The sequence below is a fragment of the Symphalangus syndactylus genome, chromosome 14 (genome assembly GCF_028878055.3).
Source record: "Symphalangus syndactylus isolate Jambi chromosome 14, NHGRI_mSymSyn1-v2.1_pri, whole genome shotgun sequence".
Taxonomy (NCBI): domain Eukaryota; kingdom Metazoa; phylum Chordata; class Mammalia; order Primates; family Hylobatidae; genus Symphalangus; species Symphalangus syndactylus.
In genome coordinates this window covers 68,876,051-68,890,441 of record NC_072436.2, presented here as the reverse complement: position 1 = coordinate 68,890,441, position 14,391 = coordinate 68,876,051, and the positions used below count along the sequence as shown (strand labels likewise).

The 14,391-nt window shown below is 55.9% G+C and overlaps 1 protein-coding gene across 15 annotated transcripts in view; it reads left to right on the top strand.

Annotated features, from left to right (window-relative positions):
* DYSF (dysferlin) overlaps positions 1 to 14,391 on the top strand; it is a 232,381-nt gene that overhangs the window by 104,372 nt on the left and 113,618 nt on the right. For all 15 annotated transcript variants that reach the window (XM_055241803.2, XM_055241805.2, XM_055241799.2 and 12 more), the window contains 7 exons: positions 3,190 to 3,382; positions 5,498 to 5,653; positions 9,410 to 9,541; positions 9,631 to 9,797; positions 11,379 to 11,493; positions 11,788 to 11,893; positions 12,154 to 12,296. In XM_055241803.2, coding sequence (XP_055097778.1) covers positions 3,190 to 3,382; positions 5,498 to 5,653; positions 9,410 to 9,541; positions 9,631 to 9,797; positions 11,379 to 11,493; positions 11,788 to 11,893; positions 12,154 to 12,296 — 1,012 coding nt within the window. The remainder of the gene's footprint in view (positions 1 to 3,189; positions 3,383 to 5,497; positions 5,654 to 9,409; positions 9,542 to 9,630; positions 9,798 to 11,378; positions 11,494 to 11,787; positions 11,894 to 12,153; positions 12,297 to 14,391) is intronic.

Below are 14,391 nucleotides of genomic sequence, written 5' to 3'. Positions count from 1 at the left end.
TGGGACATCTGAGACCTGTGGGCCCTGAGTTCTTGGCTGCCCTCAGTGACCTCCGCAGGGCTCTGCTCTTGGAGGATCTGCCTACAAACACTTCTGGCCCCTTTGAGTCACTCTCCCGGGGTTGGAAGAGTGGCTGGGCCTCCCAGCAGGGATGCTGGTTCCAGCTCAGGAGCTTGGGAGTGGAGCTGGGTTCCCATCCTCTTGGGAATGCATAATGGCTCTCTAGGGGAGGGATTCCAGGCAGCAGGAGCAATTCGCTCAGCTCCACCTGAGGCCAGTGAGTGGCCCAGCACCTCAGCTAGAGGGCTTACTCCACCTCCCACTCCAGTGCTGAGCACCATCACAGCCGACAGGCAGAGCAGCCGGGCACGGGGGCCCTGAGCAAACTCAGGCCCACAGCTGAACACAGTAGCTCACCCTTTCTCCAGCCAGCCTGGCCCACTTCTCCAGCATCGGTGTTCCTCATTCCATCTCAGCCCTTTTCCAGGCTCATCTTCCGGGAGCCTCCCCCTTCCCCAGGGCCGGTGGTGTCCACTCTGTTCCTCCAGCCCAGCCCTTTCCTCTGATCTCTAGACCTATGAACCCAACGTGCTGGACATGTCCACGTGGATGTCCCACCAGCACATCCGTGCTGCGTCTGGGGCTACACATGTTCCAGACAGGTTTCATCACCTCCCAGCACTGTCTTTTCCTGGGTCCCCAGAACCCATGCTGGAAACCTGAGCCAGCTCTGACTGCCCTCCTCCTCTTTTCTCTGCCCAGCCCTGGTGGCTCTGCCTCACCCATGTCCTTCCTCCTTCCTTCCTCTCCCACCCCTCCTTTAGTATCCCCATCGTCTTCAAGCTGTGTCATGCCTGCCTCCATGTCAGCCCTGCAGTGGCTGCTGCTGCATCCAGGAAAAGCCCCTGCTCTCATCCTGGTGGACAGGCCTTTCTGTCCCACCACCTGCGTCACGGAGCCCTAGCGCTTCTGAAGCTCTGCGCTCGTTCGTCCGGCCCTCAGCGCCCCCACCCCTACAGGCTCCCCCTTGCCTCTGTGTCTTTGCACTTGTGCACATGCTGCTCCATCAGCCAGGATGCCCTTCCCGCTCTTTGGGCCTTACTAACTCCTGCTGGCCCTGCCAGGTGCAGCTCAAGGCCACTTTCTCCAGGAAGGGCTCCTGACTCTGAGGCTGCTCAGGCGGGGATCTGTTTGCGTCTCTGTCCTGCAGACTTCCTGAGAGCAGGGCCAGGTCTCATCTCCGGAGGCAGCATCCAGCCCAAGCCCAGGGCAGAGCTGTAGCTCACTAGGAGTGAAATGAATGCCCCGAGGCCAGTTCATCTTTCAGGCTGGACACTGCCCAGGGTACAGGTACCCACCTGGCCCCGCAAAGGCAGGCAGGGACCTTGGGAGCAGCCCAGCCCACTCTGCTCTCAGCCTGCTGAGCCCTGCGCTGGGCCTACCTGCAACTTCCAAGTCAGCCGGCTTTGGCGGGGCCCCTGGCTTTGCTTAGGGCTGGGTGGAGCGCCATCAGCCTCCTCTTCCCGGTCTCCCCTTCTTTCCGTACCCCCTGCCTTGGGCTTTCCTGAGGAGGGAAAGAGCCGAGACAGCACGGAGACAGCTTGTTAGTGGCACTCACAGGTCCTAAATGTTTCTTGGGGAGTCTTGGCTGGGCTGTGGTCTCCATGAAAATCTCCCTTTGGTGGTCTGTACTGCAGCCCCTCCCGGCTCCCGACCCAGGCTGGGCGCATAAATCACCCTGGTTGGCTCTGCTCTCCCTATCCCTCTCCAGACCCGCCTGCCCCCACCCTCAGGCCCACTCAGGCCTGGTTCCCAGGCAGGCCCCAGCCCAAGGCTCTGGCCCAGGCCCCCCGCCCCCGGCCCCGCTACCCACCGAGCATGCCCCTCCACCACCAAGGAGCGGCCTGGGGCAGCCCATCCGCGGCACCCTCGGGGCAGTAAATATTATATTACTACAGCGTGTGCAGTACGTGACCTGAGACAGGCCCCGGGGCTTAAGTTTCCCGAGATGGAGTTTGCGTACTGCTCCCCCCATCCTAAAAATTCAATTAAAAAAAATAACAGGAAAAATGTAGTGCGCCGAGGGCCTGCCACAGTGGTGTATCTGGCGGCGGCGGTGCCGCTGCGCTCCGGCGGTAATTGGTTCTGCATAGCTCGGGGAAATTGGCAGAAAAATAAATCAGCCGGGAGCCGGGAGTCAGACGCTGCAGGGAGGGGAGGTGGGGGTGCTGCAAGTGGTGGGAGCAGACCTGGTGGAGCGGGTTTGACTAATGTCCTGTTTGGGAGTCAAGGGGGTGGGGTGGGGGCAGGGCAGCCCCCATACCCTCAGTGGAGAATGGAAAATGGAGAGGAGTCCCGCTTGGTTAGGGAGTGCACCGACCGCCCCGCCGCATTTCTGCATGGCCCTTGTGTGGGTACCGACCCCTGGGCTTGGAATGGCGAGGAGGAGCCACATGAAGGACTTTTAGGGCGTCTCCGTGGGATGGGGGAGGTCAGAGTTCTTTGCCTCTAAACAGGATTGAGCTTAAACCTGACCTCCTACCTCTCGGGGCTCAGGGCTGTGTTTCTGGCATTGCGTGTACCCCCCACCTCCTCTCCAAAGGCTTCCCAAAGCAGGGGGTTCTGGGAAGGGTTCTGTTGTGGCTCCCCACCCCACCTCAGGTGGATACATCTGAGCTGCTGGCCTCCCTGCAGTGCCTGCAGTAGCTCGTCAGGGGTTCCTAAATTTCTTCCTTGAAGAATGTGGACACACAGCACAGAGCAGACTTGTTTCAGTGCAGGACACTCAGCGCTGGAGCCTCTACTCTAGGAGGATCCAGGGGGCAGCAGCGGGACCCCCTGGGCCCTCCGAGAGCCTGTAGTCAGTGGGGCAGAGGGGAACACACATGAAAAAGAACTCACTGGACTGGAGTTGAGGACAGATTCCAAACTGGCAGTCCTGGAGTCGAGGGATGGGGGCTCCAGAACAGGAGGCGCGTAGGCTGACATGGGTGAGGAAGGCTTCCTGGAGGAGGTGAGGATGGAGCACATCACACAGAGATGGCTGTGCATGTGGAGCGGGCTGAAGAAGGCACCCAGCAGGCAGGCGGAGGGGATGGGGCCTGCTGTGAGAACCTGGCACATGTGCATGCCTGGACCTAGGGGACCTCTGGGCTCATCAGGCGCATTCCATCTGTCTGTCCCTCACAGCCAGCCTCTGGGTGATATCCGTGAGACACCCTCTGCCACCCACCTGGACCAGTACCTGTACCAGCTGCGCACCTGTCACCTGAGCCAAATCACTGAGGCTGCCCTTGCCCTGAAGCTCAGCCACAGTGAGCTCCCTGCAGCTCTGGAGCAGGCTGAGGACTTTCTCCAGCGTCTGCGTGCCCTCGCAGAGGAGGTAATTAAGCCTGTGTGTGCCTTTCTTCTCCTGCTCTCCTGCTGCCTGGGACATCAGAACTGGCAGGGACAAGGGGAATGTCTGGATTATTACCCACCGTGGTTCCATTGCTGGATGACCTTGGGCAGGTGACTTAACCTCTCTGAAACTCAATGGACCAATTTGCAGAAGGAAGAGAGAGGGTACGATGGAATACTGGGTGTTATGAGGCTTGGCACAGAGCCTGGCACACAAAAGGTAACTAATAAATGCCCTCTGCTTGCCAAAATATGTCAGAGACAGAGCTGGGACCAGAATCCAAGGTACCTGGTTCTAGGTTCAGTGCCAGGGCCTGCTTCCCCAGGTTCCCGACTCCTTCTTCCTGCCAGCCAGTGCCTGTCTGCACCTGGCCAACAACCTGCTCTGCCCAGACCCTCTGTTTCCTGTTGTCCTGGATGCCTCTGAACCCCAGGCCCAAGGAGGCTACATTTTCAGTAACTCTGAGTTTTGCTGTATCTGATCAGAGAGAACTGGCTCTGGTTTTTCTTTGGGGAACTATTTCCCCACCTGCAGACCCTCCCCCTGAGATCTGTATGGCCAGATGCACCCACCCGGTTCTGTGGCAAACAGGCAGGTCAGGGATTTGTCTGGAATGATAAGGGTCTGCTCCTAAGTGGTGGGCAGACACAGCTGCTGCCTGCTCTGACCAGAGCCATGTGGGACTCCCAGGGCAGAGCTAGGGGCTCTCCCCAGGAGTGTGAGAAGGGCAGAGCCAGGAGAGGGGTTGCTGGAGGAAGCTGTGGAAGGGGAAAGGGAGGCTGCTCAGGAAGGGATGTGGGTCCCTGGAGTCAGCAGGGCCTATAGGCACAGGCTGGTTCCTGGTGGACACTGTGTCACTCAGCTGTGGACCAACCCCTCACAGTGGCAGCAGACCAACCCCTCAGGCTGGTCACGGGCTTCCCTCTGTAATCTCAGCCCAGACTGACCCGTGAACTGTAAGCACAAATTGTGATATGGTTGGAAGGGGTTAAGGTCAAACAGTGCTGTCACTGTAAGGGCCCCGTGGAGAGAGCCCTTCTCAAACTTGCATGTGAATCAGAATCCCTTGGAGGGCTTGTGAAAAGCAGGTTAGGGTCCACCCCTCAAGTTCCTGCCGGCCTGGAACTGGGGCGAGCCTGAAAATATGCATTTCTAACAAGTTCCCGGAAGCTGCTGCTGCTGCTGTGGGCGCCACACTTTGAGAACCCCTGGTATAGTGGTTAGGAACACATATTTGGAGTCAGAAAAAGCTGCGTTGGCTCCTAAGCTCTCGAAGCCTGAATTTCCTCACCTGTCAAATGGGGCTGCCTGTCCTACCTCCTGGGCTCGCTGTTGGGGTTCAGTGAAGCGATGCATGGGCATGCTTCACCCGCGCTGCAGGAGCATCAGCTCAGCAGGAGCCCTGGGTGGAGACCTGGCCCCTCTTGGGCTCACTTTGCTCACCATCCTTGGAAGCAAATGGACCCTTACCCAATGAGCCTGCTCTCCAGAGTGTGCAGCTGGGAGCAGTTGTCAATCATGCTGGAGGGGCTTACGGGCCTCGCAGTTTTGTTCTGGACTAGTCACCATTTTCAGAGTCCAGTGTCTTCAGGCCATGGGAGTCCTGCTGCTAGGGGAGGAGGGTGTGTGTCCTCTGGGAAGGACATGCCTTCCGTGGATCTGTTCCCACTCCTGGGGCTGAGGAAGGCGGGTGGTGTCCTAGGCGTAATGTTACCTCCCTGGTCAAATCTAGTTCTCTGATGTTTGCCCCCTGGGAATGTCTACCTGGTAGCGAGGACCTAAGAATGTAAGTTCTGAGGTCCAGGCAGGAGTGTCTCTTCCCAGAAGGATATACTCAGCTCAGTAACCTTGGCGGACTTCTCATGTGAGCTGGGGGCAGCCTTATGCTCTGTCCTCTGGGGGCTCACCGCCACTCAAGCCAGACACCGGCCAGCCCTGGGAGGTCTGGGGGAAGGCCAGGGTGGACAGCATGTGGGATGGAAGCTGGGAGAAGAGAGGCCTCTGTGGCCTCTGAGTCAGAGGTCAGCTCACGGTGTGGCTGTGGGGCATGGGCCTGGTGTGTCACCATCTCCACCCCGACCACCACCCTCTCTTCAGCCCCAGAACAGCCTGCCAGACATCGTCATCTGGATGCTGCAGGGAGACAAGCGTGTGGCATACCAGCGGGTGCCCGCCCACCAAGTCCTCTTCTCCCGGCGGGGTGCCAACTACTGTGGCAAGAATTGTGGGAAGCTGCAGACAATCTTTCTGAAAGTGAGTTTTCTTTTTTCCCAAGTCATGATCGTATTTTTCCCAACACAAGGCCTTTCTCCCACCTCTTCTGTTTCCCCCTCCTGTTCTTGACCTATCTTAGTTCTTAGGCTGTGGTCTTGGAAGGAGAGGAGGTCTTTGGGTAAAACAATTTCTCTTTTCCTCAGCTCCCCCCAAAGTCCCCAGGCCCCTGCACCTAGTCTAGGAAGTTAGTAGGTTTGAGCTGGAATCACTGGCGCTGGGAGTGAATGAGGTGGAGTCTGTGGCCCAGGCCATCTGGGAGGGCTGACCCCTGGGGCTGTGTTTGTCCTTCCAGGCAGGTCCCTTATAGGGAGGCCTCAGTCCTCAGCTCCCAGGCACTAGCAGGCCTTGCATGACCTGGCCTCCACACCAACCCGAGTGCCCTGGACTGGAGCTGGAGCCACTCTGAGGCTCAGGTTCCCCCCTGCTGGGAAGGCTGGTATCTGGGGCTTGGGACAGGCACACCACAATCTGGACCCACTGGAGAGCTGGGAGCATGTAATTCTGTCCCTCGGTCTCACCAGTCCCCACCTCTCCTGCCCTTTCTCCTCTTCTAACACCTATCCCTGCTCCCTCTTCCTCCTTTCCAGGAGAGTCACCAGCTTTGGGGATGGGTGACAGGGAGGTGAGCGGGTGCTTGGGGAGAGCCCATCTGTGCTCCTCTCTAGGCCCATGTGTGGACATAGAGCCAAAGCTGCTGTGGTCATGGTGTGGCCTGGCTTGCAGGACACAATGTGGGAGATCCCTCCCTGCATGATGGCTGCCCAGGCCCAAGGGAGAGCCCTCCTTGAAGGGCTGTCAGCAAGGCTGCCCCTGCTTGGGGAGGAGTGGCCCTGAGAAGCAGGCCTGCTCCTTACCTCTCTTTTTTTTTGAGATGGAATCTCACTCTGTTGCCCAGGCTGGAGTGTAGTGGTGTGATCTCCACTCACTGCAGCCTCCGCCTTGCAAGTTCAAGGGATTCTCCTCCCTCAGCCTCCTGAGTAGCTGGGATTATAGGTGTTTGCCACCCCACCCAGCTCATTTTTTTTTTTTTTTGAATTTTAGTAGAGATGGGGTTTCACCATGTTGGCCAGGCTGGTCTCGAACTCCTGACCTCAGGTGATCCGCCTGCCTTGGCCTCCCAAAGTGCTGGGATTACAGGCATGAGCCACTGCGCCCGCCCTCCTTACCTCTTTTCATTTGCCCTGAATAGCTCTACTAGCATTCAAGGACTCCTCAGCCTAAGGCACCAGGCCTTCATCCAGCCTAGTCTACCTTTCCAAAGCCCCTCTGCACTCGACCTTCCCCTTCCCTACATCTCTCTTCCCTCCTCCCCTCTTCCAGGAAGTCGTTGTTGACTTACTTTAGCCTGGAACCCTGAAGCAGAGCCCCCTGAGTGATGCTGGTGCATTCGTATATTGGCCAGTCGTCTTGTTGTCCCCTGGAGGGTGTGGAGAGGGCAGGTTTCAGTAGCACAGAGGATGCCAGGGCTGGTTGGAGCTCTGTGTGGCCTTGGGCAGGTTGCTTAACCTCTCTGAATTGCCTGCTGTCTTATCATCTGTAAAATGAGGGTGGGTGGGGCTGCCTACTTTACAAGTTTTGAGTGTTGAGTTAGGTGACACAGGTGGTGGGTCTTGCTGGAACTAAGTGATCAGTGGATGTCAGTTTCTCTCCCCACCTCTCCCCTTTTCCTTTTGGGGAGCTCCCCTGCTCTATGCATGCCATGACTGGAGGCCAACTCAAGGCCAAGGATAGTAGATGTCTGCACACAGCTGTGTGAGTGAGTGTGTCTGTGTGTGTGTGTGTTGGGCAGTAGGCTGCCCCCATCCACCTGCTCACAGGCCACCTGGGGCATGTTTCCCGTTAGATTCTAACCTCTTGTGCTTGTCAGAGTCTAACCTCTGAGAGTCTACCTCCTAAGCCAGTTCCTGGCCTGGTAGAGCAGAAAGGAAAGGAAGTCAAGGAGTGGCCATATCTGAGTGGGGCTGACCGGGAAAGGGTGACCGGGGAAGCCTGTCTGTGAGAGTTGTGGGGGGTGGGGGGTGCTACTGAATTGTGCCTGGTGGACTTGCTGGAAGGGGATGAGCTCTGGGTTCTGACCTCTCGGCCATGTAGCCTCAGGCAAATGCAAACTGAAAATTTTCCCTGGTTTAAAAAAAAAAAAAAAAAGATATAGAATTGTTTCTCGAAGTCTTCCCCACTAAGTTTATGAGCCCCGCCAGTAGCTCCTGAGCAAGCTCTACAAAAATGTTGGCAGCAAGCAGAGACCAAGAAAACATTGGTGTTTCTTAACTTAAACCAAAGTTGGAAAAAATGAGCACCAGCAGAGAGAGAGAGGAGCCCCAAACTAGACATTTCTTTATTTGCTGTTGCTATTTTGGGTCCGGCAGGCCGGCCCCGTCTGGGGGAGGACAGGGGAGAGAGCCGGGGGTGGATGGGGGAAGTGGGGGTCAGGCATTCCTGCCATCTCCCTGGGGCTGGTGGTTTGGAGGGTGAAGGCAGTTAACCACTCTGGGGAGAGGACAGCCGAAGCGAACAGCCATGGAGAGGTTTCCCCGGGGCATGACACGTGGACTCAGGGGCTCCTCCAGGCTTCATTGAAGATGAACCAAAAGAAGGGGGGCTGTGTCCGCAGGAGGGAAGTGTGAGGTGGCCCCAGCCTTGGCATGTCCTCTGGCCCTTCCTGAGCCTCCTACCTGCCCTGGGCTCTCCCTCCAGGGATCCAGGCCTCCCTGACCAGCGTGGGACCCCTTACCTCAGCTGCCCTTTCGTCTTCTGAACCCACCCCTTTTCTCACTCGGCTCCCTGCCCCGAAGGATATATACTGCTCTGAGCTCATGACGTTAGGCCTGGGTACTTGATGTGTTGCCTCCTCTAGGGGACAATGTGAATTTTAAGAGCAGGAGCTTCTGCTCCTCAGGCCATGTCTGACCTTTGGTTTCAATCAAATGGTGAAGTAATTGTGGAGAATAATTTTTGTTTCATGTTGGGTTGTTGTGGTTATTCCATTTGGCAGAGCTTCTGAAAGTTTCAGGATAAAAAGCAGTTGAAGACCAGTGAATAGTGGTTGACATGCTGATAGTCACTTGAAAGGGTAGGGATATTAGATGATACACTAACCAAAGAAATAAAATACTAAACATGAAGGGGGAGGCTTTGATTTCTTCTCCTTCCACATCTGTGTCGTTGTATCTCCTTTAGAGACAAGTTTTAGAACTGTGCTGTCCAATATGGTAGCCACGGAAGGCTATGTAAATTTACATTAATTAAAAGTAAATGAACTGAAAACTTGACCTCCCCAGTCATACTGGACACTTTCCAGTGCTCAGTAGCCACATGGGCCTAGTTGACTACCATATTGGATGGTGAAGATATGAACCATTTTCATCATAGCGGAAAGTTCCATTGGCAAGCACTGTTCCAGAAGAAAATGGAAGCGAGGATGTGGTGGGAGAAGGGGAGAGGAGAGGTCCTGGGCTAGACGTGGTTCTTCTCTGCAGAGCGCTCCTGGGAGGGAATGATGTAGCCTTTGCCTTTGATGGGGAGGAATCTTGGTGAGGGGTAGGGGGTGGGGTGGGCGTTTCTTAGTTGTACACTCCCCTTCCATGCAATTCTGGTAAGCGCTCCCACAAGGGACACTCCCAGTGAGGGTGTCAGGCTGGTCTACCCAGTCCTGGAGGACTCCTCCTCCCCAACCTCTCATTGGGACATCCGGATCCTGAAGGGGAGTGTGGGTTTCTGTCCTTCTCTGGTACCCAGTATCCGATGGAGAAGGTGCCTGGGGCCCGGATGCCAGTGCAGATACGGGTCAAGCTGTGGTTTGGGCTCTCTGTGGATGAGAAGGAGTTCAACCAGTTTGCTGAGGGGAAGCTGTCTGTCTTTGCTGAAACCGTGAGTACCTGCTAGCCCCCACCTCTGCCTCCCACTCCCTGGAGCTGCCTTGGCCCCCTGCTCACGTCTCATTCTTTCTGGCCCTCCAGTATGAGAACGAGACCAAGTTGGCCCTGGTTGGGAACTGGGGCACAACGGGCCTCACCTACCCCAAGTTTTCTGACGTCACGGGCAAGATCAAGCTACCCAAGGACAGCTTTCGCCCCTCGGCCGGCTGGACCTGGGCTGGAGATTGGTTCGTGTGTCCAGAGAAGACGTGAGTCGTGGGCAGGGAGGGCTGGGGAGAGCCAGGCCAGGCTGCCCACCATGGACTGCACCCTGGTGCACTTGTGCCTGGTGGACTTGCTGGGAGGGGATGAGCTCTGGGTTCTGACCTCTTGGCCATGTAGCCTCAGGGAAATGCAAACTGAAAATTTTCCCTGGTGAAAATTTTCCCTTTTGGAGGCAGGCTGGGGTCTATTGATCCCTCTGCTTGCTCCCGCGCTGGTCATAGGAACTTCCACTGAACTCTCCCAGGACTGAGGCTCGCCAGGCAGCAATCCTTTCCAGAAGGGCTTGGATGGTCAGACAGTCCTTTATTCTTTTCATTAAAAAAATTTTTTTTGAGACAGTCTCACTCTGTCTGGAAGCTGGAGTGCAGTGGCATGATCACAGCTCATTGCAGCCTCAACCTCCTGGCCTCAGGTGATCCTCCTGCTCCTGCCTTCTGAGTAGCTAGGACCACATGAGTAGCCATCATGCCTGGCTAATTTTTAAATTTTTTGTAGAGACAGGGTCTCACTATGTTGCCCAGGCTGGTCTTGAACTCCTGGGCTCAAGTGATTCTGCCTCCTCGAACTCCCAAAGTGCTGGGGTTACAGGCTTGAGTCACCACGCCCGGCCAGGCCTTTATTCTCTCTTTTTTATAATTTTTTTTTGAGACGGAGTCTCGCTTGGTTGCCCAGGCTGGAGTGCAGTGGAGCGATCTCGGCTCACTGCAACCTCCGCCTCCCGGGTTCACGCCATTCTCCTGCCTCAGCCCCCTGAGTAGCTGGGACTACAGCCGCCTGCCACTACGCCCAGCTAATTTTTTTTTGTATTTTTAGTAAAGACGAGGTTTCACCGTGTTAGCCAGGATGGTCTCGATCTCCTGACCTGGTGATCCGCCCGCCTCGGCCTCCCAAAGTGCTGGGATTACAGGCTTTAGCCACCGCGCCCGGCCCAGGCCTTTATTCTTAAGCCTCCGTTCTGTGTGGTGCTCATTGGATGTGGCCCCATCCTCCAAGACACCCAGGACAAGCCCATCACCTCCTCTGCACATGAACCCTTCTCGTGTCTGGGCTGCTCACACATCCCCTGAGTGGTCCTTTCTCTCTCAGTCCCTCTCAGATCCACGTGGTCCTTCTCCATGTCTATTGCTGCCTTTGCCTCTCTCTCCTCTCCTTTTCCTGTTTGGTTGGGCTTCAACTCTGTGGTGTTTAATTTTTTTTACTTAAGAAAATTGAAGTATAACATATTATGCAGTCAAGCACTCAAATCTTATGAGTACAACTTGATAAAACTTGATATTTTTACAACTATCCATCAAGCCTCGACTGCCCATCCTCCTTTTGCTGTCTTCAGTTGGCCTCCTTTTCTCTTTATCTTGGGTGATGTGCTCTTTTGTCCCTGATTATCTCGGAGTGTCCCTAGGTCTCCTTTTCACTGTCTGCCTTGGTCTCTTGCACCCTTCCCTGCCCACCCCCATGTCTCTCGTTGTTGGTTGGGGTGAGGCTGACACAGGCAGGGCTGCTCTCCAGGAGGTGGTCGATGGATGGGGGCCTCTCCAGCAGAGACTCTGACCAGCCCTCCTCCACAGTCTGCTCCATGACATGGACGCCGGTCACCTGAGCTTCGTGGAGGAGGTGTTTGAGAACCAGACCCGGCTTCCCGGAGGCCAGTGGATCTATATGAGTGACAACTACACCGATGTGGTAAAGCAGGCACTCAGGGGCAGGTGGGGTCTAGACATTTGGTCTCTGGAGGCACCTGGTACTCAGGGAAGGGTGGGGCATGTTCCTCTTTGCCCCCTCTTACCTCCGGAGGCTTCATGCTTTGGTTTCCAGAGGGAAAGTGTGGGGTGCAGTGGTGGCAGGACACTGACTCTGGGGCTCTGCCCTTCTACCTGGGACTTGGAGGACGTATGTTGTCAAGTTGCATCTTTTCTGCCTCCCTGCTCACATCTGTCTGTCTCCTCTCATTGCTTGCCTGTTTGGTTTTGTCCTTAGAACGGGGAGAAGGTGCTTCCCAAGGATGACATTGAGTGCCCACTGGGCTGGAAGTGGGAAGATGAGGAATGGTCCACAGACCTCAACCGGGCTGTCGATGAGCAAGGTGGGCAGCATGTGGAGCCTGGCGAGCCCCATCCCCGGCAAGCTCTCAAGCCATGCTGGTGGGGACAACTGAATGCCAGGGCCCTTCACCGGGCTATTTCACCCAGGGACACTTCTTGAAGGCACCCCCACTCCAAGCTGCAAATTAGGACCGAGAGTCAGTGGCCACTCAAGAATCTGTGACCATGCCCCAAATTCAGAGATGGTCCCAGGAGAGATGGGGAACTGCCAGGCAATGAGTGACGGGTTCCCTCTCCCCAGGCTGGGAGTATAGCATCACCATCCCCCCGGAGCGGAAGCCGAAGCACTGGGTCCCTGCTGAGAAGATGTACTACACACACCGACGGCGGCGCTGGGTGCGCCTGCGCAGGAGGGATCTCAGCCAAATGGAAGCACTGAAGAGGGTGAGCCAGCAGGTGGTGGGTGGGAGTGAGGCCTCTGGTCACAGGTGGCCAGCAGGCACAGATGCAGACCTGCATGCACACAGACACATGCATGTGTACACACAGCATGCCCAGACACCTGGGACTCACTGGAGGTGCTCACAGATCACACCCAGCATACCCAAAGATCACACCCAGCATACACACAGATCACACCCAGCACACAGATCACACTGGGAACACCCACAGATCACACTCAGCACACACACAGATCACACCCAGCACACAGATCACACCCAGCGCATGCACAGATCACACCCAGCACACCCAAAGATCACACCCAGCACACACAGATCACACCCAACACACCCACAGTTCACACCCAGCACACCCACAGTTCACACCCAGCACACACAGATTACACCTAGCACACCCAGCACATGCACAGATCACACCCAGCACACACACAGATCACACCCAGCACACACACAGATCATACTCAGCACACCCGGCACAGATCACACCCCGCACACCCACAGATCACACCCAGCACATGCACAGATCACAGTCAGAACACACAGATCACACCCAACACACACACAGATCACACCCAGCACACACAGCTCACACCCAGCACACAGACAGATCACACCCAGCACATGCACAGATCACACCCACCACACACAGATCACACCCAGCACACCCACAGATCACACCCAGCATGGATCACACCCAACACACCCAGCACACACACAGATCACACCCAGCACACACAGCTCACACCCAGCACATGCACAGATCACACCCAGCACATGCACAGATCACACTCAGCACACCCACAGATCACAACCAGCACAGATCACATCCAGCACACCCAGCACAGATCACACCCAGCACACCCAGCACAGATCACACTCAGCACACACACATTACACCTAGCACACCCCCAGATCACACCCAGCACACACACAGATCACACTCAGCACACATACAGTTCACACCCAGCACACAGAGATCACACCCAGTACACCCAGCACAGATCACACCCAAAACTCCCAAAGATCACACCCAGCACATGCACAGATCACACCCAGCACACATACAGAACACACCCAGCACACACACAGATCACACTCAGCACACATACAGTTCACACCCAGCACACAGAGATCACACCCAGTACACCCAGCACAGATCACACCCAGCACACCCAGCACAGATCACACTCAGCACACACACATTACACCTAGCACACCCCCAGATCATACCCAGCACACACACAGATCACACTCAGCACACATACAGTTCACACCCAGCACACAGAGATCACACCCAGTACACCCAGCACAGATCACACCCAAAACTCCCAAAGATCACACCCAGCACATGCACAGATCACACCCAGCACACATAGAGAACACACCCAGCACACACAGATCACACCCAGCACACACACAGATCACACCCAGTACATGCACAGGTCACACCCAGCACACACACAGAACACACCTAGCACACACACAGATCACACCCAGCACATGCACAGATCACACCCAGCACACCCACAGATCACACCCAGCACGGATCGCACCAAGCACACCCAGCACAGATCACACCCAGCACACCCAGCACTGATCACACTCAGCACACACACATTACACCTAGCACACCCACAGATCACATCCAGCACACACACAGTTCACACAGATCACACTCAGCACACATACAGTTCACACCCAGCACACACAGATCACACCCAGTACACCCAGCACAGATTACACCCAAAACACCCAAAGATCACACTCAGCACATGCACAGATCACACCCAGCACACACAGATCACACCCAGCACACCCACAGATCATACCCAGCACACCTAGCACAGATCACACCCAGCACACCCACAGATCACACCCAGCATGGATCACACCCAGCACACCCGGCACAGATTACATCCAGCACACCCAGCACATATCACACCCAGCACACACAGATTACACCCAGCACACCCACAGGTCACACCCAGCACATGCACAGATCACAACCAGCACAGATCACACCCAGCACATGCACAGATCACAATCAGCACAGATCACACCTAGCACACCCACAGATC